At 44.2% G+C, this 22,899-nt stretch overlaps 1 protein-coding gene across 3 annotated transcripts; it reads left to right on the top strand.

Annotated features, from left to right (window-relative positions):
- The first annotated feature begins 3,620 nt into the window (after nucleotides 1-3,620).
- Nucleotides 3,621-20,500, top strand: LOC135371294 (uncharacterized). 3 transcript variants are annotated; one of them, XR_010415551.1, is made up of 11 exons: nucleotides 3,621-3,705; nucleotides 4,359-4,436; nucleotides 4,978-5,102; nucleotides 5,281-5,420; nucleotides 6,030-6,083; nucleotides 6,587-6,725; nucleotides 7,854-7,969; nucleotides 9,705-9,918; nucleotides 11,682-12,175; nucleotides 12,968-13,307; nucleotides 13,346-20,500. XR_010415551.1 is itself a non-coding variant. In XM_064605402.1 (10 exons), the coding sequence occupies exons 1-10, from the start codon at nucleotides 3,689-3,691 to the stop codon at nucleotides 12,989-12,991; spliced, it is 1,401 nt and encodes a 466-aa protein (XP_064461472.1). In that variant the 5' UTR covers nucleotides 3,621-3,688; the 3' UTR covers nucleotides 12,992-20,500. The 3 variants fall into 3 exon arrangements, 1 of the variants encoding a protein (XP_064461472.1); XR_010415552.1 differs by having other exon boundaries at nucleotides 3,688-3,798; XM_064605402.1 differs by having other exon boundaries at nucleotides 12,968-20,500.
- Nucleotides 20,501-22,899: the final 2,399 nt, after the last annotated feature.

Here is a 22,899-nt window from a genome sequence, read left to right as displayed (position 1 = left end):
CCCAACATTAAAGCAGCCACAGTGTATTTACGAACCTGAGCCTAACCGGGCAATATTTTTCGACGAAACAGGAACCATTCACAAAAACTGAGTCAACTGCAGCATACTGCCGCATTAGACCAGCCGAATGCACTAACCGCGAAAGCTATAGAACACGGATCATCACCACAAGGCACCCCTAGCGTATATATACGCACTCTTTACATCACATTCACATAGTACGTAATATAGGATTCAATCAGTTACAGCGACTTCCTTCCGCAGTCATTCATAATGCAGGGCCCAACTCGACCATGAGGTGTAATAATTAGATTTATCCCCCCATTTTTATGGTTGTTATTACGACTGTATAGCGGAGAAAGACGCCTTCAGGGAAGATACAGTAACTCGGAGATTACGTCTTTCGGTGCGTGCTTCGCTCTTGTTTCTAACGGGGCACTGAGGAAGTGCAATCAATCCGATGGCCTCATTGGTCATTTTGTTAAAAGGTCCCGCTGCAAGGTACCCGTGCTAGCAGTGGATGTAACGCATTGCTGTTACGATAATAAGTCCCCGTGACATACTGCATTGGTAGAGGATGGTCAACTTTTATGCGTTCTTTCCTAGAGGGGTTGGATGTAGCCTAATGTAAAGTGTGGTGTAAGAGCAAAGTGAATCAGCTTACTGTCGAATGTTTGTAGCGTCTTATCACAGCACATAGCCTTCGCTTAGGTGTGACTCTGAAATACAAAGCAGAACAAGTCACGTGTTGTTCGTTGACGAAGTGAAGGGATTGAGGGGGAACAGAGGCGGTGTTAAATTTGCTGCGAGCCTTCTTACCAGGGAGACAATCGAAGTAGCGCCTTAGACTAATGAAACAGAAAGAACAAGACTTAACGAATGGCAGGATGAACGAAATGGCTACACTCTAAGAAAAAAAGGTGTAATTTTCTACCTTTTGGGGTAGAGGTGTGTTGTTACAGATTCTCAACCCTTTTGGGGTAGAAAGTGAGGGGTAGAAACACTTCTACCCCTTCATTTCTACCACACTGGTGGAACAGTTCTACCCCTGAGTGTGAAGAGAATTCTACCCTGTTAGTGGCAAAATTCTGCCCCTACATGGTAAACTGTTATTCCTCTGGGGGGTCTATCTTTTCTCTCCATATGGAAGACACCTCTACCCCAAGGATGAGAAATATCTGCCCATCTTGACGCTAAATATTCAACCCTTCCCGGAAGACAGTTCTACCATGAGTAGAACTGTTCTCCCTTACTGGAAGATAATTCTTTACCCGAAATGGTAAGAATCTCTGGTATTATTCGTGCTGTGCCTACCGGTGGCATATCTCTACCCGTAATGACGGTGCATTTAGACCTTGTAGGGAAATATTTACTCCGCCTTGCATGAAGGACGTCTGCCCTTTTGAGAAGAACTTGACATATAGTACTTGTGTGGATGAGATGGAATATATGCGTAGACAACTGTTACTGGTCACAGCATTTTATTACCACGTCACAATTGGAATCGTACATTTGCGCTTACCAATGCACGGCACGCACCAACGCACGGCACTTACCAATGCAATGCCTGAGCACGGCGACACGAAAGAAAACACGGCACAACACAGACGACTCCATTGTTGCATCCATCCGACTGCACAGCACTTGCATAGACTGTCTTGCACATAAATTCCACATGCGTGCACCATAACAAGGGCATCGGGAAGGGCATTCTGAGGGCTTGACATTTCACACTACTGTGTCGCTCTAAATACACACGAATCTTCGCTCGGTGTGTAATATCTGCCCGGAGGAACACGTGGCAGGACGGATGATTCCATCTGAAATGTAAATGGCATTAATAGAGCATTTAAGATAAGCGATAAATAATAACGACGGTACATGTTTCACTCCTCAGAAATATGTTTACATGTGTGATTCCCACAGAAAAAAGCAGGCAAAAAGAAGAAGGCTATCCCCGGCAGTGGACAAAAGCCAAGAAAAAAATAAATAAATAACACAGAGCACATCTAAAAAACCATGACTCGAGCGATGAGTGCCTTCTCCCATCAAACGGTGGCTCACCGTATGTTATGGCTCCGTTTCTTCATTTTCGAAGTGGATCCTGTAATCACATCCGGCCTGCGCTGATAAGGTGCCGTGCTAAAGTTGCCATGGTGACCTGCGTGTATTACACAAACGCATTTGCTCATGTTGCAGTTTCATAGGATGCTGAAAAAGTGTCAGACGACATGCCGATCAACCCGAACACGCAAAACACATATAAGACGCACGGGATGAAAAATCTTGAATATCAAAATTACTCACCTGATTCTGTCCTAACTCCACCTTGCTTATGTTTATACCATTGCAGCTGAACCGTTAACACCTTCCACCACGGAGATGCGAATACCCGACTCAGCATAGCCATTAGGCCGCACGCATGGCCTTCGGTGCAGCAAAGTCCACGTGCAAACCGACAGTCTGTCACTTCGAGCGTTCGACTCTATACTGACCCCTTTTACACAATCAGCGATTCCGCGCAAGCGCAGACATTCTGTTTTTGGTCGCTCTGGCTTATCTCTTGAACAGTGACCTCGAAGCTGGACAAAACGCCTTTGTGCGCAGGATTAGTAAACCTCAACCATTCTCGTCGCTTGGGTGACTCCATTTACACTTCCATTAGTGACCCTGCTACGAAACAGACAAAAAGAAAAAAGAGTCACTTGAACCCTAATAGTGACAAGATTGCCACAGTGGTTCTACCGTTAGGGGGAGAGTGTTGAGTAAAAGGGTAGAGACAGCACAACTTCAACCTGCAGTCGGTAGAGAGAAAATAGGTCGGGGAGAACTGTTGCGCTTCTACCCGTTTTCAACCTTTTTTTCTTAGAGTGTACGACGAACAACCACAAAAAGGCAGCTCCAGCCTTTCAGCGGTGCACAAAATGGAAATGAAATGTGGGAGGTGAAAATTCACTCAACACTTGCTGAGCTAGAGGATACTTTTACATCCACCTATATCTTTCCTGTCATACTTGCCCTTCCCACGTGCTGTATGGACAGCCCGAAAATGCAAGTGTGAGACAGTATTCTTCATCTCTCTCTCGGCGTATTAAAAAAAAAAGAAAAAGCAAATGCAAGAAATAAATGAAACGACCATCACAATGGATCGTGTCCAAGCTTATGCTGCCATGTAAAAAAGAAAAAAAAGAAAAAAAGAAGGGCAAAAAAAAAAAACAAAACAAGAATTGGCGACAGTCCACTAACTTTTTTGCCTGTGCACACACTAAAAAAAAGAAAAAGAGGGGGCTTTCTATTTTAGCGTAAGACACATGTCGGTAATGTTATGTAAGGCTGTTATTGCATAATCGTGAGAATTATACCCCAGTGCATCTGGTAGCGCCTACTGACAATGCACGCAAAAACAGGCACGGAGGAAGTGATGTGCTGATCGTCGCCATGTCATCTTTTACGTGCATATACATTGTAATCGATGTTATCGAGAATTGGACTTGGCAAGTCTGTATTTCAGAACTTGCTAAAGGGTCATTTGCCTATTTTTGTCCTCGCTCATAGCGTTCGTAGCACCACACCGAAACTGAAACTAGCGCGTTCCCATGTCGTCTGCTCAGGAGGGGACGCGCGAGTTTGGCAACGCTGTGCACGCATGCGCGGTGGCTCAAAGCGGCGCAGCTAGCGGGCTGCCGACATGGCGCCGTCGATGAGGTATGAATTGTTCAATTTTAATTCGACAGCCTTTTGCTACACACGAACGGTCATGTCGTTATGGATATAGCAGAAGACAAATAAAAGAACAGAGTAGGTCTCACTTCATTTTGAAAGTGATCTCTATATCTTTCATTTTATTGGCGCTATACTGTGCGCCGTACCATAAGCCCGCCAGCACCAAAGCCAGTTAGGCTAGTACTTTGTAAAACGTTAGGCCTGTCAAAACAGTACCGTTGTAACAATTAACGCAGCATATAACTGTTATGTATGATTGACTTAAATGAAAGACCAGCGTCCTTACATATCGGCAGCAGTGAGCAAAACATAGTACAGTTTCGGAATGAGCGCAAAACGTCATCGGTGTCGAGATAAAGGGATGCGCTAGGAGCTAGGATGAGCGACAATGCTCCCGAGCGGGCTTGTTTATTGCTGACGTATTTCCTGTAATTCCTCAACAGGGAAGTGTAACTTGCGAAATAATGTGTATGTAACGGCCAATGTCGATCGCTTCCCTACACAGTGGGAATTGTTATGTGTCAACGTCCCGGTGCCAGTAACTGTGAAATTTACAATTTGCCTGATTCAGTTCTGAAAGACTTGTTATTGAACGTCGTAAACCTTTAAACCTTGTCTTTCGACTTTCGTTTCAGCAAAGAAGAATTAATGAGGAATTCTGACCCACTAGTTTGGGAACTAGGGGGAACAGCTGACGTGAAAAAGACTGAAAGGTGTGATATATGCTTCTTCACGTGCACGTTATACGAGATACGAAGAAACTGATTTTTGCGAGGTGGACCAGATTGTACTTCCTTCATGATTTCGGCCTCCACGTGTATATGTGTGGAAAAACGAGTTCACAAAGCTGATAATATGTATAATGACCTGATAATTAGCATATTAACTTCTTTCTGGGTTAGTCAAAATGAAGGAAACAGTTTCATAACCTTTCAGCAGTGAAACTCCAGCTGATGCGATTGGCTGCTAGGATGGTTTATATTGCTTTATCATAGACTGCCAAATGCTCACAGCGTCAGACCTGCACACAAACTATGAAGTACTCGCTTTCCACTAATTTCCGTGCAAATTCAACAGCACTCTGCTTTAGTGCAGAGTGTTTGTCATGTGTGCTCATTGTACCACAGCAACAAGAAACCCCACAATCATGTCGTAAAAATCACTCTGCTCAACACCCCGCTCTGCTGTATTTATGCCGCGCTGGAACTTTTTGTGTACGTTAAAGTCATCTCATTTGGGTTTATCGCTGTTCAGGTTTTGTGAACGCTTATGGATTGCCTTGAATGGAAGATGCTGCAACGTAATTATAGTGATAGCAGTTATTATTGAGAGTCTAGTCATCATCTCCGAGCTGCTTATAGGCCTAGAATTTATTCAAGGTGAGTGAAATCTCTGCACGAGGACCTTGTTGCATGTATGTCGTGGATTCTGGACAGTCTCGGAGGAAGAGGCTCCGTCCAACCCTTTGGAGTGCTGAATACACATATTTCGAACATGGACCTCATAGATGACACAGTACAGTATATAATTTCATGTCTAAAACCCTTGACATTCCAGATCCATCGGTGCAACCAAAGAATTATAACTGCTCACTCAATCAAACATCTGCACCTCCCCATCACAGTGTGAAGTTGAAAGCTATCCAAGCTACTCTATGTTATTTAAGCCTTGCTCTGCTTACATTGTTTTTAATAGAGGTAAGTGCTTGGTTTATACCCCCATGTTTGATAATTTCAACATCGCACGGAAGTGATACGTACAAATCAGGGTTTCACACATTGACGTATGACATGGAAAACACCGGGTAATTGTGGCTGGATCACCAAAAAGTAATGGGTTAGACAAATGTACTACAGCTTATGACAGTGCATGCCTTATTCTACATATCACAAACATGAATAGCCAGCCAACAGATCCCATAACGCCATGAAGGTGATTTGCTATTACTATGTCACATGTAATGAGCAAGTTGTGTCTATGAAAATGAATGTCATAATTGAAGTTTGTGTTTTCTGATTTGCTTTCTGGTAGTGTTTGGACCCTGTTTTTCAGAGTTTTTCTGAGGCTTTTCTTGTGAACCTGAATATCTAAGTACTTTGCTGAAATCAGAATATTAGGAAATATAAGGAACAGTTCAAGAAGTACATAACTCAGCAACGCATAATGTATCTCAGCACGTGCATGTTTGTGTACGCTCGAAATTATGATGTCACCAGTCAAGTGCCGTCAGATAACATATTCGATCGAAACCTTCTTGCATAATAGTGCAATACATGCTGATGCAGCTTTCTGGTTTCTCCTTTTAGGTGTTGTTTAGGATGTTAACAGGAAAAACTAGGTTTCTATTTCAAGGATGCGAGGTATGTCCTGTTCTGATCCTGTTTTGTTGACTAAGGAATGTCAAATCTTGTATACATTAAACTACCTCATCAATACTCATTTGATAGAACAGTAGATGTAAGGCACACAAGTTCAGTAAAAACATGTTTTAGAAACGTAATTTAACGAAGCAGTAAAACGTAATTTTCTTCCTTGTCCAATTTCATGCCCAATGTAACAGAACTGTCAATGAATGCCTAATAAACTTGAAAAGCAGAAACGTGTGTCAGCTGTTTTCCCTAATGAATATAAGATCAAAACTCATAGAAAACATGAAACACAACAACTTTTGGTTCGTTTGTTACTTTTCTTCATTCTCGTTCAGGTTAAGGATTGTAACTGATAGCTATGAAATTAGCAGGTGTACTGGATGAGGAACTTGGGAGCAGCTGCTTTACATGCACTGAAATTGGAGTCGTTACAGCAAAATACTCTTAGGTTGTGTCTTCCATACAGCACATGTATGCACTTTGTTTTTCTGCAGATTTTAGATGGCATAATAGTGATCACAGCCTTCAGCTTGGATGTAGCATTTTTTTCATCATCCCCTGAAGACAAGGCAAAAGAAGCTGCTGTTCTGATCATTCTACTGAGGGCGTGGCGGATAAAAAGAGTGATTGACAGTATGTTACAAACCCACATTTTATGTATGCCTTGTCTACTTGAATTTTTCACCACGCCCTTCTGTTACATAAGTGGAAAACGGCTGATAATGCACTACATGGTTCTTTGTGTTACCGTATACGCTAGGGACCTGTGCTTTTATCTCCCAATTTGCATCATCATTATCATTTTGGGTAAAACACGAAAAGATCCGAAAATGAACTCTGTAAAGTGCCACCCTTGCAGCACAACTTCTTTGCCCAATATTGGACCAATATTGGCAATACTGGCCCAATATTGGTCCGATACCGGTGGCTGAATTGCAATTCAGCCACCGGTATGGGCACTGGAGATCGCCAAACACTGTGTATTCAGCACAGTTGTTCTGCATCTTATGTCAATCTAAAATGTGAGAAGTGTTCGACTTTTTTTCCCACCCGATATCGCCCTGTTTTACCCTGTTTTACGGCTCCTGAACCCAATTTTTACCCCCCCCCCTCAATTTTCAAAAAGCGTAAAACCCGAAAACGCAGGGACTTACGTGTACATTCATGTGTCAATTAGAATTGATGTTTTTGCCGCATCTCGAGTATTATGTGACAGTAGCCTTCTTAAGTCCATGCAGAGAGCTGCAGAGTCTCAGCCTCACCTGGTCTTGCACCTGCCTGTCATTTCTGTAAGGAAGCCTTTCAAGGAACCCAATCTTACGCAGAGGGGACAGCAATTATGTGATGTGAACTTTCAGAAAGACACTGCAATTTTAAGGCTTGATTTCACAAATTCACACAATATTATTTTGCAAAGAACATATCCCTCAGACTAACTATTCTGAAAAATTATGATAGCCGATTCTGTGTTCCTTGAATTCCAGATGACACAGGTGGTTGGCTAGTTAAACACAAGGCTTGCTCTTTCTTGGCAAATTGGTTTTGCGGAATGCTGTGATATGGTGAACCATTGTGATAACTCCAGCCCTTATTGTACTGAGGTCCAAATGCAGCCAATGATTGTCCGCAGGAGTGACGCCTCCTTCCCTCCATAAAACTGCAGACTTATTGAGACTCTACTGTATTTACTCATTGTTTCTGTTACCCTTCAATGTGCAAAGAGTCGAAACAGTGGCTCAATGTATATCTTTGTTCTCGCAGGTATTGTTGATGCCGAGAAACTCAAGCTGAGTAATGTGATCAGTGAATACCAGAGAGAGAAGACAATATCAGAAAATAAAGGAGAAGTTCTTATTTTGAAGGTGGAGGATTTAGAGGTGGGTGTGCTGTCTGTTTTCTTCTTCTTCCTTTTTTTTAAGTTTAAAAGAACCACAGAACGGATTGCAGATGTGAGAATTGCATGGCCACCAGCCGCAGTATGAAGCAAGCTGCCATCGCAGCAATGCGGCTCGGATAATTTGCTTGAGATCTAGCAGGCAGGTCGGTCGGACTCCCTGCCCTCCAGTTCCAAGCATTTCTGAAATAGCAGAGACCCCCTCGTAGTAACAGATACCATGGATGTGTCATAAATCGTACACCTGGTACCAGCCACTGACACTTACACATGACCTCGTCAAAAAGGTCATGAAGGTCAAAAGGGTGCATGTGCACTCTTACGACACAACTTCATGACATAGCACAGTGAACTCCGACGATTTCGCAGAACGGTTATCACTCCTGACCTGTGGAATGAGCGGGGTGTACGCCTTTCCGTGACAATTAACATAATCTCATGAGTGTCACAAAAAGGTGCACACACCCCGTTATTAACCGATCAGGGGGCAGAACGATGTCATTCGGGATGGTGGCGGCGAGGAGCGTGTTATGTGGTGAAGTTCTGTTTGAGAGAGTGTTCCGCTCTCGTTCCAGCAACTCTGATGTTGGTGACGATAGGATGAGAGAGGGTGTCGCTCAAAATGATTGGTTAAACCAGTTGTAGTTCCATGCTATCCGTGTCCATCTTGCGTTTCTTTACATTCCCATAATGTTTGGTTTTAACCACATTTCCTCACAGGATTTAGCGAGTCGTGCTTACGCACAACAGTAGTACAGCGCTCGTACAACCTAGATATTCCATTTTCAGGACTATCCTTGCGTTTGCTGACCAAGAGCGAGGGAGGCCTCCTGGATGTGGGCCAATAGGAGGACGCGGAGGGCAGGCACTTCGCAAGCCTCTCCTCTTGCCTAAGAGATGGCGCAGCGTCACTGTTGTTTCGTGTGTCGCAAGGCTACTGCCACGGCGCACTAATCTAACCAACAGCTGAACGAGGCTTAGATAGGAGTGTGGCTACCGTTATTTTGCCTGCTGCAGGTCTTCTGCCATGGCGCACCAATCTAACCAGCAGCTTCGCCGTCTGTAAACATGGGAACGGGACCAAGCGGGAGTCGCGCGTACGCCGGTTAACAGACGGCAAAGCCGTAGGTTAAATTGGTGCGCCATGGCAGAAGCCTTGCGACACGCGGAACAACGGTAGCGCTGCGCCATCTCTTAGCAGGGACGGATTTGAGGGGGAGGGGGGGGGGGTGACCCCCCCCCATATGGTGCTGTTCCCTATGTAAAAACCCTATCTCCTGGTTGATGCTGTGCCGAAAAGCACGAAATTTCCTTAAGACCGCTCCCTCCATGACAGACCCTTAAATCCGCCCGTCTCTTAGGCAAGAGCAGCTGCTTGGGAAGTGCCTGCCATCCCGTCCTCCTATTGGCCCGTACCTCGCTCTTGGTCAGCAAATGCAAGGATGGTGTCCCCAGCAATCTGGTGTGAGATTCCACATTGCTATCTATGTCAATGAGCAACTTGATGTACTTAGTTCATATTTAGTAACAAAATGAAATGTGACATTCAAGGAAATGTGAGATAAACAAAATTAAAGGGACATTTTTTTTGGAAAGGAAAACTTTTGCAACCAGTACAGTTGCACTTGTACACGTAACATCTGTCTCTATGCAGAACTGCTTCAAAACTGCACCAAGGATCTTTAAATACATATCTTATGAACAACTTGCTGTTTCAGCACGAAATTGCCTATTTCAAGGAGAAATTAAAGAAAACTGAGAAGGAGCTACAGGTGCTGAGGAAGCATCGGAAACGAGACAGTGCTTCCTCTTCATCATCAAGTACCCGTCATCCATCAGTCACCATAGGCATAGAAACTAGTCCTGTGATGTCTGTCACAGCAGAAACCCAAACCATTGATTCTGGCTGCAAGTTTTGTTCTCAATCACCTGGTAAGCTCATTGTTACGGGTACTTCTCTACGTGTATTTGCACACAATATTGTAGTGGAAGAAAACTGCTCATGGGGAAGAAGTTCCATTGTTACGTTGGGTATTCGCACAGTGCCGGGAATATCAGGAATGGCATACTGTGCACTTAGCAGACGACACAGTCGGAGTCTTTCGGTGTCGTCTGCTACGAAATATCGCCGCAAAATATTCCACACAGTTAGCAGAGCACGAAAGGCTCTGCAATGTTGAGCACCCGCATTAACGTGACATCACAAAAGATATTACGTTTTACGCGTCATGTTTCACATTTTTCACATCATTTCACATTTTTCACATCATTTCACATTTTTCGCACATAAAAGACCTTTTAAGGTTTTTCACATCTTACAATGAAGTACTCTGCTCGTTCTCGCGTGAATACATGTTCTGTGTATGACATTTCTATGCACTGTGGCCGTACTGAAGAACGTACGTGTAATAGGTCCTAAAATCAATGAATCCCACTGCTAAGGTGAAAACGTTATAAACGTTAGAAAAAAATTAGAAAGAGATCAAACATAATTAAGGCCCCTGGTTTCCTGTTGCGGCAAATTCTTCATTCAAAAGCTTCAGGTGAAGCCCACTTTCGGGAGGTGTCGTTCATGATTCGGCAAATGGTCGGATACTATTAGGAAATCCGAATATTGGGTATTCGATTCGCGAATGAAATACTTCGAGTGATTGATATTTGATTCCAACTCTAATCTCCGCACACCCCTAAAGATAAGGGATCCCGTGAAATTCCGTGCCAAACGGAGAATTCCGCCATAAATTCCGGATTCTGCGATATTTCGCTGAATCGCGGAAAACCCGTAGCCTTATACATAATTCAACTGTCTCATGCTGCTCTGACCGGCACAAGATATCCGATACAGCCCCTGTGATGCAAGCATCAGCAATGTAAGGTAATGCAGACTGCACCTCTAGTACACCTTCAACCGGAGCAACCGGTTGCTTCACTGCCAGTTTCGTAATGCTTGTGTTTTGCGGTGTGTTTTGCATCCCTGGTGTATTATGTATCTACAACCATGACCAAGATGAATGGGTACATAGAACGTAAGCTGTCGAGCTGCGCCTCTTGTATGACATCGGTGATTAAAATGCTAAAAACAGACGAGAAGATGAACACACACACACAGGTGGTGCACTAACAACAAATTTATTGAGCACAAGCAACACGCTGAAAAGGCTTGAGAAATTCCCTCTCCCTGCCCGACAGACAAAGCAGGGAGGGTTGTGTTAGTAACCCGTCTATTGGTCTCCCAGCTAGTGCCTGATAGCCTAGGACAGTCTGTCATGGTCAGGGTGTCTGTCAATTGAATCTTTCAAAATATATACATATCACAGGTTCCCTCGCGATAAGCAGCAATTCTGCCTAGTAGGGCTAAGGTGTTTATGGGTTTTTAGGTGGGCAGACAAAATTGGAGTCCAAGTTGTCATCTCGCGAATTTGAGCAGCATTGGCCAAATACGGAGACGCAAAAGCGTTACCACCGACTTCTTTCACTGACATATTGGAAAATGAACAGTCGCTGTCTATTTTCTTGCCTCAATTTTTATTTTGGGTCGCTTCCCCATACAAACAATGTATGTTTTGACGGTAAAATCGTAAACCATCGTTTTACGAGAGATATCGTTATACGAGATATCGTTATCTGTGGGTTTTACCGTATTTCACGTTAAGAGTAAATAAAGTGAAGTATTTCGTGTCTTGCTCGTCTTACAGGGCTCCACATGTTTGCGATCAACCTTACCGAAGGGGTTCTACATGACGCACTCTCCTTTGTTCAAACCGACGGAGCGGGCGACGTGCCTCTGAGGCACCCACTACTCACTAAGCCACCTACAACCACTAAACGATCGTCCGCGGGCCTGAGCCCCGTCACAGCCAAACCAACCCCGCGGCATCCACCGAGTTACATAACAAGTGTCGTGGTTGACTCCATTGAGAGCACAGACAGCCCAGAGAGCGGATACGGATCGGGGGGTTCGAGTGCCATTACAGGAAGTGCTAACAGACACGCTCCACGTGCTGCAACCATATTTCTGTTTCCCGAGCCAGGTGCAATGCACTTTGGCTCCACATCTCCTGGACCAAGATCACTGCACGAACAGTTGGACAAGCAACATCAGCTCTCTGTAGAGATGGATGTCTTGGACGAGGCCTCGGAGATTGAACGCATTGGTCAGATCGAGTTCGATCCCAATGGGCAGGATAAGGTATGGTATTTCTCCGCCGGGTTCTCTATGTTTTACCAGTCTTATTTACTTATTTATTTACGTCAAGGGCCCTTCGGGCATTACATGACGGAGGGGTAAAAATTAACTTTTGATACACAATTCATACAACACAAGGTTAAAAAATAAAACGATCACTTCAATCCAGGGAAGGATAACGGACATATTTTGGTTACCGTTTCCATTTTCATTACTGCTATATATGGGAGGCCACTCAAATGTCATCGCACAACGGGAATAGCCATTACCCGAATTCAATACTGGACAATAAATTCGTTTCTGTTTCTGTTTCCGGTAATAGAGGACCGTGGTATGCGTTTCCGTTACAGTTACCATCTCCAATTTCGGTAATATACCGTTTCTGTTTCCGTTACCATTACCGTTACCCTTCCTTGCTTCAATCACTCTCATTGATTGCTGTTTTGCCCACACCAAGAAGACGATCTGCTGACTGCAGCGCCGCCGCAAGCCGTGACATCGGGCGCGTGTATTGGTCTATACCCGTGTGCATGTGTGTGTAGAGATATACGTATACAATGGGAATAACGATGGAAGATGCATGACAGAAAAATTCGTTTTCTGTAAGATCTTATCTGTGTCTGTCCGTAACGAAAACCCGAGACTAGGGGAAAATATAAATAAAAAAGGACACACACAAACAAGTCTCGCTTGCTTTCTATCATTTTTATTGTGTCTGTTTGAACTTGCTTCATTTTTTACAGCTTCTACATGCTGAATCTACCTTAACAGTAATCTACATGCTAAATTTTTCAGGACATTCCAATGACATCGCTGTAAGCTGGGATGGTGGAAAGGACAACAGAAGGACAAGCCTCTCATTGAGACACATCCCCATCAGCTTTACCAGTAATACCACAGGAAAGCTTCCGAAGAGGACAGATCAGAGCAACAGTGAGGAAATTTGCAAAGCGAACTTGCAGGGTGATGCAAGGTTATCCCAGCTTTCGAAATTATGGAAAATGACCCTCTGTATCTGCTCATACACTGTAGCTCTCAAGGGAAAATGAGCAGAGTACTCTGCCTACATAGGTAGTATTACTAGGATAACAAGGAGGATAGGAGAACAAGGAACACGGGATCAACACAACGGCTGGTCCTTTTGGTTGCACCAATCGGATCAAGTTGTGGAAGGTGATGCGTAGAGCTTTGTTCTTGTCACACATGTTTTTGGTGAACTATGCTATACAGTGTAATTGAAAGCGAGAGCATAAGCAAAGTAAGATAATCTTAGCTTACTGTTATGTGATGATGTATGCGTTAAATAACACTGCAAGCGCGCACACAATCTGATTGCACATGACATGTATGGTCGGAGCGCATAACCGTTTCGAAAAACACCTAATGGGGAGGCAAAAGAACATTCACAGTGAGCACACTTGCATTCTTCCAACTCACTGAGTCTCTTCTGGTTTTACACACTGGGCACATTTAGCTAGCAAAATGGAGAAACGGAAGCCATACTTGTTGCCATTCCTGGTATATATATCCACGTGTGCATTCTGGTTTTCGAGCGGCTTTGCAAACTCAGTTAGGTTCCTATTGGCCATGCTACACAGTGGCACATGGTTAAGGCCCCTGGTTTTCTGCAACGCGGAATCCCTTATTTTAGCATGGAATTTGGTGGAATGCCTTATTTTTAGAGTCTGAAGTTCTAGGGTTTAACCTGATTCTTCCCCAAATTTGCACCCTGAATTGAAGGTTGCCACTTTATGGGGAAACCCAATTCTTAACTGGCCAATTGCCCTCACTGAAACATCTGTAGGAACAAACACTAGTTTGTTTGGCAGTAAACACAATTACATCACCGTTTGTACCAAACCAGTACAATTCGTTTGAGTAATGCAGCCAAATTTCTCCCCGAATTTAGCATACTGGGAGTTTTTCCGCCCGAATTTGCATGAATTTAGAGCGCATGTTTATTTCCTCGATTTTTTACTCCCATCGAATTTGGAAAAAAAATATTTCCCCGAAGACTTCAGGCTCTACTCGTTTCGCTCGAAATTTTGCGGTGTTTTGCACAGAATTTTATAGAGGTTCGATTGGGTCGAAGGACGTGATTGGTGCGAGGTGGACGGTTACTACGACGTGCAGCATATCACGGCAGTATTGCACATTCACGCAAAAGAGCGTCAAATAAAAGCGCGTGCAGCACGCGCTCCTAACTGCTCCAAGATACACGTGACCCTTTTGACAAGTACTAATTAGGTTTTGGAACAGAATGAGGGTGCTTTCTTCGAATAGTGCGTCTATCGTGATCAGATATTTGTCATTTCCTATAAACTCTGTACAGTCAAACTCCTTTACAACGAAACTCAGGGGACAGCAAAAAAAATTCGCAGTAAAGGTATTTTCGTTAAAAAGGATGTCTATTATTGGACCTATAGGCTCCAGCGGGACCGCAAAAAAAATTTGCTGTAGTGGTATTTTCGTTAAAAAGGTGTTTGCTATAAAGGAGTTTGACTGTAGATGCTGAAAGATTCTTCAGCAAGTATAAAATGATTGTAGGCGACAGACTGCATTCGCTGTCAGAGGAGAACACACGATATCACGTAACGCTGAGCCACAACAGTGCTTTGAATCTGTTAGTTTATAAAATATCTTTTGTTCCCACATTATCGAAGAAAATAAAGTGTTTCAAGCAGCCGTTGACACCTCATCGTGGAATTTACGAGTCAGTCTCGCGGAATTTTGAATTTGCCGCGGCAGAAAACCAGGGGCCTTACACATTGTAATGGAGGCCAAATTCTACTGCTGTATTACACGGGTATCTGTGCTGCATGTGTGGCGTGGTTATAACAGTGTGTGTGACCATACAGAGTGCAATAGAAGTAATTACCTCTCATTGATTGCATTTACCATCTTGCAATAAGTATTAGAATTAGACATTCGAAGCGCACCCCTAGGGGTGCGTGATTGAAGTCGTTCCAAACAACTTTTAGTGTTGTAACGCCATGCAGTTGATTTGCTAAGCAATGCTTGACGGACTAGAAGCCATTCATACAAGCGGGTACACTTTTCCTAAGTGCTGCATTTAGTTAATCAAAATAACTTGTTACCTCCATCGTTTCACCTTTTGTGCAGTTCGCGGTACGCTTCGTGAATGCTCAAACGTATGTGGGAACTTGAGATCTGTCACTGCCACCGCTTACAGTAAATTTCCGTTAATTCGATCCTGGCAGGAATGTGAAATTCGATCGAATTATCGGAAGGTCGAGTTACAGAATAGCTGGAAAAAGTAGTTTGTGATAGTCTTTTTTGTGATGGAACGCCCTTTGGCATTGTTTGCATGAGGAGCTCCAGGGCGTTGAGTCCAGCTTCAACGTCGACAGCACTTGGTTGCTCACGCCACACGCTCTCGGCAAAATCGTCTTGAGTTTTGCGCCCGCCATCTTCCGCACAGCAGGACACAGTGCTCACAACATCGGCGTCCGTAAGTGGTCCACACACTTCAACTTTGTTGTCCGCTCAACGGTAATAGGCTCTTGACTGCGCATTCCCCCCGCACACGCGTCATCCTTAAATGCCAATGTCCACTCGGGAAGTATCTTGTAGTAAGGCGCAGTTTCATCCGCGTTGAAAATATCACTGAGTTTATAACTGTTCAACATGTCGTACAGTCCATCGTTCGCCCAACACGTACACACCTCTGGGTTGACGTCTGCATGCTCACCGCAAGCTGCCTTGAAGGTGAGATTGTGACGGCTTTTGGAACCTTGTTAACCAGCCATCCGAACAAACAAAACCAGGGGCATTGAGCATTGCTGCAGACACCTTGTCCTTCTCACACACAATAGATCTGCCGAGGGGCAAGTTTCGACTTCTCATATCGCGGGTCCATTGTAGCTCTGCATCCTCCATGTCAGGAGGCGCCGGTCTCCGCATTCATTTTCTATGTTCTAGTTCTCCTCGTGAAGAGACTCCAAGATCTTGTCCTTGTTGGTGAAGGTGGCAAGCGTGCTCTTCGTCACGCCATATATTTCTAGGCTATCTCTTTTAGGCTGAGATGGCCTTTTTGCAACATCTTCGAGAACAGCTACCTTCGATCGACAGTGTCTTGTATCTGCCAATTGTTGCCATGGCCGACCGGAGTTGTGCGCAAAAGCGAAAGCACCGTGAAACGTCAAACGAAAAACAGAGAGAAAAAAATGAGAAAAGGGACATTTCCTCGTCGCCTGGGATGATGTGGCGGGCTTGCACCATTGGCTGTGCTGACGCTTTGCGAGCATGCAGTTGGTGGTCCTTCATTACCGCCACTAAATGGATATTATTGGTACCGATCAGTACTGTTCAGTCTCCATCTGCCACCGTAGCTTTAGGGCAAACGTTTCTGTTGCTGTGTGCGGTGCAACGTCGGCGATGCAGATGCCTGGTACGCAGACGCATCGTCAGATTATACAACGTTTTGCCGCGGGCACCGCCATATTGAAAGCGCAGCGCCGTCTAGCCGGGGGAGCACGTTCAAAACCGTTTACCACCCAAGCAAGAGAGGAGGAAAGCCTGCTTACTCTCTGGTCTCGCTTTCCTCCTCGCTGGCTTGGGCAGGCTGCAAAAGCGCTGGGTGTGAGGCTGGCTGGAAAACGGTGTATATGATGTGGACTGTTTTCATGTTCCAATTAAAAAAAAAAGATTGTCAATAGAAACATACAGGCATTATTTGATGGGACTTTCGAATTTGATCGAATTAAACGAAAAAAAGAATTATCGGAGGTCGTCTTAACGGAAGTCTACTGCGTTGAGATTTTTTCTTCTCCTCTATCAAATTTTACCCACTTCTGGTCACCGTCACGTTACACTTTTCTAGTCATGATTGCTTTACGTAAGGAGCCTTGTGTTTGAAAGTTGAACCCGGTAAAATCTCCCCGTTTGCATTGTTTGTCACTTGGGGGTAAAACCTGAAAATCCCCAAAAATGAGCCTGCCATGAAATACTGGTATACCCTATTTTACACCTCCCGAAATAAAACCTGATTCTCCCCACACACACATACAAAAATTGGAAGAAGAAGAAACCCCCAAAAAACACATAGCCTATTTATGTACCATGTTGTCCCTACACAAAATGCTTTGCTTGCCGATATCTCACATTTTACGTTCCAGATGGAGGCGAGTTCAAATTAGAGCACTGCTCGGGCTTAGCCCGGCTTGGCTCGGGTTTGACCATTATGGGCCCGGGCTGGTACATTGCTGGGCCTAGGTCGGTCTCGAGCCTATGTTACCCCTCTCTTAGATAGCCACGGTCAAATTATGCAGCCTGATACACTGGGCTGGGCCGGGCCAGGTATCCTATAAATTTCAAGGGCCGGGCTTGTGCCGGCACCAGGCGGGTAAATCAAGGGAAGCTCGGGCCGGGCCTGGGCCCAAAAATGCATCCCGTGCAGTGCCCTAGTTCAAATACCCAAAAAGAACAACAACTGCTGGCAGCACGAATGCGCTGCAAACTTTTCAGGAGTGCTGGCAGCACATATACATTTACACATGAACATGCCAGCTGTAATCCGCGAGACTTTTCCTCTGGTATACTTGACTAGTACAAATTCATCTCGTGCCAAGAACATTTCTCCATTTTTTTACGCGACGCGTGCACGCCAGAACAATGCTGTATCTATACGTGCACGTGCCCATCATTCACAATCCCCCAACAACACCGAATGGATGTCGTGTAGACGTCCTATGGATGTACGAATGATGTCTTGATGAATTCGTACATCCAGAGGATATTCGGTGCTGTTCGGGAACTAGTGTAGAAAAGAGATGGCTCTCGTACGACGGCGAGACAGGTTGCTGTGATGCCAGCAATCACCCGGTGCAATCAACATGAACTAACACTAAGGACAAAGTGCAGACAACAAGCCAAGTCACAAAGACATGTTTTTTCCATTATTTTCTCCCTACACTCGTCGGTGTGTAATGGATGCATTGCTCTCGGGTGATTGTTGGCGTACGCAGTGGACTATGCACGAGCTATTTTAACGAGTAAACGATGCAGTAGAATTTCATATGACTGATCATCTCCTGAGGTATAAGATATGTGCTTCATTCATGCCCAAATAATAAAGTGTTGTCTGGTTTGAGAGCAGGAATACTTGAGAAAGAGGTAAAATGTGAGCGCTCCCAAATAATAAGGGCCTTATTCGTACGTGTATTACATATTGCTTGTTTAGTTGAAATCAGAACCTACCAAAAACGTGGAGTATCTATGTTTGCTATTTATTTATTTGTTATTTTAAGAAACACGTCTGAATGTAGATAGAATTGTTTTTGACAAAACGAAAAAGATATGTGCCATTATAAGGCCTAAAATGCTGCTGTTGCTTTCCATTCCTGCACCTAAAACAAGTGTGAGAAAAACTACGTGCAACAGTACCAAAGGTGATATTGCCAGGCTGAATGTAAAGGTGTGAAGCAAACTGCTGTGAGCCTGTCGCCCACTTCGATATTGCAGCCTTGCTTCTCGGGTGCACGAAAGCACAGTGGCTTATATGTTTGCATTCCTTCTATTCTAAGACTTCTTTTCCATTTGTGCCCCCAATTCGATGAGATGGGAGTATGCTAATGTGGCATGCTAATGTGGCATGCATGCACTGAAGTTTCGAATCTTGGAGTCGGATTCGTAGTGCAGCTCTCATCACACTAAATGGGAACACGTTTACTCAAAGGCACATCATATGACAAGAGCAACGCTTACCTCTATCTGCTTCCAGTTTTACTTTCAGCCAAACGGCTACAGAACTGTTGCTAGGGTAATGTTTCTATTCCTCTCGTTGTTGCACAATTTTTCACTCAGTGTATACTGAAAGAAGATATTTTTGCACAATTCCCCTACCCTCTTCCACTACATTCTAGATCTGGTTTGTTGTATAATTGTCTTGAGAATGCTCTTGAGAAAGCCGAGATACATATATATCTATACATACATGTATAACTTGTTCATTCCTTGTTGACTTTTGGCTTGGAGTGCATTGATTACCTTCATTTTGCTCTTGGACAAACATTATTCTTACTGATTCTAGTCAGCTGTGATGTATGTCATTTGTTGTTATGTCTCTCTGTATGTTGTCTTGAACACTGTAGTGAGCGTATTGTTAACCTTTCGCAGCATTTGTTTTTTGCATTTCTACGTGATGCTGAACCTCTCTTTCTCGATTTTATGATATCTCTATGTTCTCCTTTACAGAACACGCATGTATTTTTTTATAGTGTTTGGACTTTCCATGGTTTCCATTTCATGTGTTGCACATGTGTGAGGTGATGAACCGTTGAAATAATTATGCATGTCTCAAGAAAGAAGCTGCATGGGCATTTTTGAGGCACCCTAACCGATGTACTAGTAGCCGCAAATTATGCTGCGCTAACACTTTTCTTGTGCAAACAAGAATGTGTGTGACTCCCATCTTCTCCCGATGTGGGACGCACTCTGTAAAAAAGAAAATTTGAAGTGTAGGTAACGGACATCAGAAATCTCAACTAGTGAAGCGTGCAAATGTTTGAAGCTATTTGGTGTGCTTCAAGATGATGGCACATGGAATCAAATTGTCTTGTGAATGCAATTGTTTAGACGTGATTGGAAAGAAAATGTAGAGTAGCATGTTGGCTTACACGGAAGTTGGTAATGCAAGTGTGAACCATGCCATGGTGAGCTGTTGTACTCTACGTTAAACGGGACGGTTCAAAGGATACAAAGGAGAAAAACGCTCGAGGACAGGCTTGTCTCGTGTCCTTCACAACCGGTATCCTTTTGAGATAAATAAAAGAATAACTGTCTACGGGTCAGCTTGCATCACCAATTGCGAGGCAACGTGTGTGAGGGCACACGCCACCACCCAATACCACCTAGATTGTATTCAGGTGACTGTATCTCAGACATGCCATGCTTTCATCTCCCTAGTGCAAAGATGTGGCACATTGAGTCTGTGGCCTTGTCAAGAAGAATATTTTTCCTTACTTTCAACAATTCTGATGAAAGTACAAAGTGTTGTATTCCGCTCTCTGTGTGCGTTATGCAGAGAGCTCCTCAAGTATTCTTTTGCCGTCTGTCTAGATATAAGGTTGAGCAATGTGTCGTGGTACTTGAGAAGTCCCCCCCCTCCCCCCACCCAGTCTTTATTTCACCACTAGGTGTACTTCAATAATTTGGAGAAAGAAATGTTTCCTTGCCTGACCAGTGTATACATAAGAATTTTAATGCTGGTGTGTCAAACGCGAAGGTGCATATTTATTTTTCGAGATGAATGCTCATATAAATGAAGTGATAATAAGAATAAAAAATTATCAAAATATTTCAAAAACAGCTACTCATGCTTGTTTCATTCAATTTGTGTAGATCACAGAGGAAGGTATGAGAACTCTGCGTGCTTCTCCGAAGACCGAAGCTGAGATGCCAGCTAGTCACGCGACATCACTGCTACTTTTGCAGTCTTCCTTTTATGGTTGTTCACATGACAATTTGAACGTGACTGCTGGAATTCCTGGACATATCTGTCCGCAGAATGTCAGAATCACTAGCTTATCCCAATAAACCAGAAATATCGCAGGGACGTCCCAGGAAAGTCGCAAACATCACATATGTCTGAGACGTCCACTAGACGTTTTCTGTACGTCCACAATGTGATGTAAAATTTCTCTCACTTTGTATATCCCAGGAAGATCCGCAGGATGTACAAAGAAAGAACCCAGAGTGCGATATTTTACGGACATATCCTGGACATGTGATGTTTACCAGAATGACCGAACACATTTCAAGCAAGGTGTGAACGTTTCGCTTTTGCAACTTTATTTACAAGGTAATCACAATATAGAAGATAGCTGGAGTTAAAAATACTATGTGGTAGGAAGGGCTGTCAAGAATGTACGTGGGTATACTTTTGACATAGTTGCAGACGCACGGGTTAACTGCAAAGACATCGTCACCGTTACAAGCGTTTTTCACGACACTACACTTAATGAACGTGCCCCAGGTACTTGTATTTTAGTATATGCTCCATGCAGTACGCTGATAGAAGCTGCCCGCAATGCCCGTGTAGTGCTGGTGCAGTACGGTCCGCCGGTACGGTACGATACGATGTACTGTCATCCAGCTGTTGGTATAAGTGCGAAGCAGGGGGTAAGTCACATGCCACCCTAAGCAGCAGAGTGTGCTAAAGGTTCAGGTCGGTATGGGTAGCTGGCAGGTATACTATAAGTGAGTGTTTACATTCCACCCCGGTGCGCCTATGCCGTCTCAGATCCCAGGGATATCCGTAGGAGATCCAGGAGTTCTTATTTTACCTTGGTGTAACGTCCCATGAATGTCCACAGGAGATGAAACTCGGCAAACAGGCGTCTATGGATATCCGCGTAATATCCCGGAGTGGCGATTCGGATTCTCTGGGATATATGTAAAAAGCCTAGGTGTATCCATGGGCCATCCAGGAGTTATTATTTTACCCCTGATGTAACGTCCAGTGGATGTCCACGGGAGATATTTACGTAGCACTCTTCAAGCAACGCAGGAAGCCTATATTGGTTTTACAGCTCCACTCAGCAGATGAGCACATTAGAGACGATAACCTGAATTAAAAACACGGTATTTGACAGGAATGGGTGTCGGAATGTTTTTGGGTCTACTTTGACTCGATGCAGATGCACGGGAATTGGGAAGACGCACCGTCGTCAACGTTACAAACGTTTTACGTCCCAACAATTTGTATTTGAGTATATGTTCCATCCAATAGACCATTCCCTGTTGGTAAATAAATGACGTCATAGTGTTCGACAGCGCCACCAATTTGGTAGAGTTGAACTACGCTCAAAGTTAGGGGGCGAACGTCGCGCCCGAAAGCCGCGGTCTTGAGGGGATTACTATGGTCTCTGAAAAGGACGCGACCTTCGGTCCTACTTTTCTTTCAATAGGAGGCGACGAACAAGTGCCCATTCATGGAACTCAGCCCTCCCCGTCCGATATGTTTTGGTTTCAGCCTGTCTACCAACGTCATAATGACTTTTCTCGGGTAGAGATCTATTCCCAAATAGAGGTTCCTTGTGGTCACCCCCAGTATCCAAGTGAGGCGGGTGGGCATTTAATGCTGGTCATACAGTGTTGCTGTACTGTGATAAATCTTGTACTGCCACAATGTAGAGTGACAAATAAAGCATCTTGGTATATCCTGTTGCTTGGTATATCGTCTTCTCCAACATTCTCATCTAAATGTGTGGCATATTCGCTCCGAGACCGAACGGTGTCGGCGCGCTGCGGAGAACGTAGAACTACCGTAGTGTGGACGCGTCCTCTGCTTTTACACGTTTATTCCGCATTCAGTGCAGTAGGTGGAGCATTGGGGAACCGAACAGTATATCGTACCACCGCGACACAAGTGATCTTCCGGTGAATTACACAAGAATTACGGAAAAGAACCAACTCCAAACATCGGCCCACGTGTTACCCACACTAGGAAGGTGACAGTATCGCCCCCTAGAGGTCGATCTCGCAGCGAATTCCTACATAGCTCCAGGAACCATCCAGTTGTTCGAAGTGTGGCATATATCCCACTTGGGGGGGGGGGGGTATATTTATTAAGAAAAAAAAATCGATAGCGTAGTGCGACATATATTGCTAACGCTATGTGTTTCTACCAATGTCCTGCGGGCATCCCCTCATTGACAGATGTATCTCTTGTGTGGACATTCACGGGACATTACATCAGGGGTAAA

The sequence above is a fragment of the Ornithodoros turicata genome, chromosome 10 (assembly GCF_037126465.1).
Source record: "Ornithodoros turicata isolate Travis chromosome 10, ASM3712646v1, whole genome shotgun sequence".
Classification (NCBI taxonomy): Eukaryota; Metazoa; Arthropoda; class Arachnida; order Ixodida; family Argasidae; genus Ornithodoros; species Ornithodoros turicata.
Note: the sequence above shows the minus strand (reverse complement) of the source record. Positions and strands in the feature narration are given on the sequence as shown.